Source organism: Pteropus vampyrus, unplaced genomic scaffold (genome assembly GCF_000151845.1).
Source record: "Pteropus vampyrus isolate Shadow unplaced genomic scaffold, Pvam_2.0 Scaffold585, whole genome shotgun sequence".
Taxonomy (NCBI): domain Eukaryota; kingdom Metazoa; phylum Chordata; class Mammalia; order Chiroptera; family Pteropodidae; genus Pteropus; species Pteropus vampyrus.
This window is the reverse complement of record NW_011889366.1, coordinates 227711-231673: the sequence shown is the minus strand read 5'-3', so window position 1 is coordinate 231673 and position 3963 is coordinate 227711. Positions and strand designations below refer to the sequence as shown.

Below are 3963 nucleotides of genomic sequence, written 5' to 3'. Positions count from 1 at the left end.
TCCCCCTCTCCTTGCTGCTTCTCTCCCGGCGGTGACCCCGAAGCGGGGGCCCTTTGGGCCGCAGCGGCCTGGCGGTGTTCGCCCAGTGTCCGCAGCTGCCCACAAGCCAGAACGAGCACCTGCCTCTTCTTCCCGCCTCCAGGCGCACCTCTCCGCCCGTGAGCGTGCGGGATGCCTACGGCACCTCTTCTCTCAGCAGCAGCAGCAACTCAGGCTCCTGCAAGGGCAGCGACAGCAGCCCCACACCCAGGTAACTGACCCCTGACCCCGACCCACCCCCAGCCTGGCCTGGCCCAGCTCTCTGGGAGCCTGGGTGTCCTGGGAAGAGGAGAAGGCGTGTGTTCTAACCATTCCCAACACTCACTGGCTGTGTAACCTTGAACAGCCAGTTCAAGGTCACAAACTGATCTCATTCGGGCCCTGGGACGGGGTTACAGACAGGATGAGTCTCTCTGAGACTCAGTCCCTGTCTGTAAGACAGATGTGATAATATCCAGCTGCATATAACCAAAGACGGTGGCATCGACAAATTAGGGATGATGCTTTCAGAACAAGGGACAGAGACAGGCAGCTCTTAAAGTGTCAGGGACCCTGTCTTCTGTCTTCCTGCCCCACCATTCTTGGTGAAAGCTTTTGTCCCTGTCATTACAAGATGGCTCCTATACCTCCAGGCATCATGTTGAAATCTAGGAAGGAAAAAGGTAAAAAGCCCAAAGCCTCCCAGCCCCCAGCCCCCAGGGGCTCGTGTTTTCTGACAAGAGACACTTTCCCCAGGAAATTCTGTCTACACCTTGCTGGCTGGAACTGGGTGATGCGACCGACTCTGGCTATAAAACCAGGTAGTACAGAGAGGGTTAGTGTTCTCCCTGGTGCAGTGTCGCCACAGACAAAACTGGAGTTCTGTTGGGTAAAAGGCAAGAATGGATACTGGAAGGCACTTCCGGCATCTGCCATCTTCCTTGTCTCGGGGACACTTGGAGGGTGGCGGCAGTGAACTTGGTTTGGAAAGCGAAATGTGTTACAAATGCAGCACATGCTAAGTTGTACTCTCAGGAAGGTGGACCCAGACTCAAAAAGCAGGATAGGGTGAGGAGGCAGGTAAAGGGGAGCTGTGGGTCCTCAAAGACCAGGAAGTTAGAGCTGTAATGATCACGCCTTCCTGTTGCCTCAGCTTTGACATACAGGTAGAGGGTGGGCTTGGGATTCTGTTGTTTCCTGTCTCTGAGTCTCCATTCCCTTATCCGTAAAATGGAGCTGACAACCCGGAGGCCCCAGTCAATATCTGTAGGTGGCCCATAACTGATAACTGCCATATCTGTAGGTGGCCCATAACTGATAACTGCCATCATGAGGACTTTGGTCCAACTTGAGAGTCATGGGCAAGAGAAGGCCAGGAGACTCTGGTGCCAAGTTCCCGTGGCCAGAGCACCCCCTGAGAAGGCTTCACGCCCTCCAGTGGAGAGCGTGTCATTTATATGGATCCTGCTGAGGCAACAGTTCTCAGAGTTTTCCACCATGACACACGTGATGGGTGACACGTGTGTGCAGGACCCATGCCCCAGCATCCTGTCTGTAACCCCGTCCCAGGGCCCGAATGAGATCAATTTGTTAACTTACATTTTGAAAAGTGTGTGATGGGCAACTTTAAGACTTTTTCCTTAGCAGGGAAAAGATTTTTGTAATGCGTGTCATAACTACGGCCCGCGGGGGCAGTCCCAGCCCTGAGGCTGACAGCTGCTTCTGCGGAAGGAGCTTCTTGCCCACCGTGGGAGCTGCTGCTGCTGGATCAGCAGTGGCGCCTCGGCTGTGGCCTCACTGAAAATAGCCAGACGTTCCAAGGCTTGAGTAGCCGAGAGACATGCATTATAGTATATTTTTCTTCATATATATATATATATTTTTTTTTTTCCCACAAAGATAGAGCTCGTGACTGAAAAGGTATGAGTGTTAAATGTCATATTGGGGAAGAAGACTCACAAAAGCAAATGGGAAAAGTTAAAATAGTTACTTCTTCTCCAATCCTCACCTCTTCCCAGTTTAACTAATCCTGGTTCCTCCACCCCTGGGCATGAGGAGAGGACCTCTTCTTACTCACCGCGCATCGGGGCTCCTCTAGCCGAAGTCCCTGCAGGGTACCAGGATGTGTATAGGACCAGCCCTGGGGCTTCAGGCCATCTGAGGTCCGTGGCTCTTGCTGGCTTGCTTCTCTTTTGGAAAGAAATTTCTTAGAGCTCCCCAGAGGGGGCACCCTCAAGCTCCCACCCCACGCCACCCCTCTGCCCCTTGCTATGCAGAAAACAGGCCCGCGTATGACTTGACTGGAGTTAAACCATGAGGTGAATATGTATCAGAGAATCATTTCTTTCCCTCCACTTCTACTGCCACTTTCTCTTCAACAGTTTACAGTTTACAAATACTTTTTCCTCGTTACACAGGAAATGGACACATTACACGGCTTCCACACACCTTTGAAAACTGCCTCCAACTTGGCCGCTGCAGCAATGGGCCTCATCAGAGCCTGTCTTTTCCAGGCCCATAATATGTCATTGCCCTTTCCTAGATCTGGGAGCAAGGCCTCTGCCAAGTGGTGTGAGAACATGCCCGGGTTTTTAAACCATGATCCAAGAGGGTTTCTTTATGAAAAGAACAACCAGTGGGCAGGAAGCTGGGAGTCAAGGAGGCCGGGTCATGGTCGGTTGGTGGAACTGGGGTGCCCTCCTTCCCCGGGTGAAAGCCTGGGCCCTCCCTCCTCCACTGGGTAGGAATTTCTCCTCCTCTGCACTGGTGGGACCGGGGCGTGCTCACCACACAGACCCGTCTATGCCACCCCTTGCTGGGGAGCAGAGCATATGCAGCATGCTGCCACCTCAGGATACAACTGCTAACAAGTCGATGCCCAGAGCAGGCAATGTTTACACATGTGTTCACGTGTGCCCCAGAGCAAAGGATCTGAATGCATCTGAACCCATGCATAGGCAGGGGTGCTAGTACGTGTGAGTGCCCATAAGGGTCACAGCGAGATGCTGGGGCTGCATGGGCATGGGTGTGTATTCAAATATGTGGGCGTGCAGGCACAGATGGACCAGGAATCAATGTACATGCATGCAGATTACAGGGAGGAAGAGGCCCTCCCACCCCAGCCTCCAGCCCCAAACTCGATCTCTGGGTTGGGAGACTGGGCGTCTGAGCTCTCTCTCAGGTATACCACAGGGGCTGGATTGATGGAGGTGGCGTCAGTAGAGTGCCCGGCGTGGTGCCAGGCTTGTGCACGTGCTCTATGATGTCTCCCCACCCCCAACTAGAGGAGGGCTGAGCTCCCTATCCTCACGCCGTGGTCTTCGCTCAGAAGAGCTCTAGTAAAACCCACCCTCCAGAAGGGCCCACACAAGTCCTGACCCTTGACGGGAGGCCTGGCCTGGAGCCCTCTGGTGCCAGTGGGACCAGGATGCTGAGGCTGGTGTCGCCTCGCTCCCTAGAGGCACGGCACCTGTGCCTTGCTGTCCTCTCTGTCCCTCCCTGCTGACAAGCATCCCCTTGCAGGCGCTCCATGAAGTACACACTGTGCAGCGACAACCATGGCATCAAGCCGCCTACTCCTGAGCAGTACCTGACCCCACTGCAGCAGAAGGAGGTGTGCATCCGGCACCTGAAGGCCCGGCTGAAGGACACGCAGGACCGGCTCCAGGACCGGTGAGCGGGGGCCGGGGACAGCCTTGGGTAGCCCTAGGAACACACCACCAGCTCCATACTCTGAGGAACCAGGGCCCTGGGGCATCTCTGGGAGGAAGAAGTGGCTAGGGGCTCCTTTTCTAGCAAAGTCCTGTTGGAGCGTATTTCCAGAGCCCCCACCTCAGCTGTGCTCTCCCAGTGTTAGCCCGGCAGCCCCTTCGGCCTCTTCTCCCTGGCTCCATTCCGCCTGGGGAGTCGGAGCACAGGGCACTCTTCCTGGCTTCCCTTCTCTGT

At 55.0% G+C, this 3963-nt stretch overlaps 1 protein-coding gene across 1 annotated transcript in view; it reads left to right on the top strand.

The window, feature by feature from the left end:
• The window catches only part of SNPH (syntaphilin), a 9196-nt gene that overhangs the window by 1118 nt on the left and 4115 nt on the right, over window positions 1-3963 (top strand). Inside the window, exon 3 of the mRNA XM_023525655.1 lies at window positions 3541-3690. Coding sequence (XP_023381423.1) covers window positions 3541-3690 — 150 coding nt within the window. The remainder of the gene's footprint in view (window positions 1-3540; window positions 3691-3963) is intronic.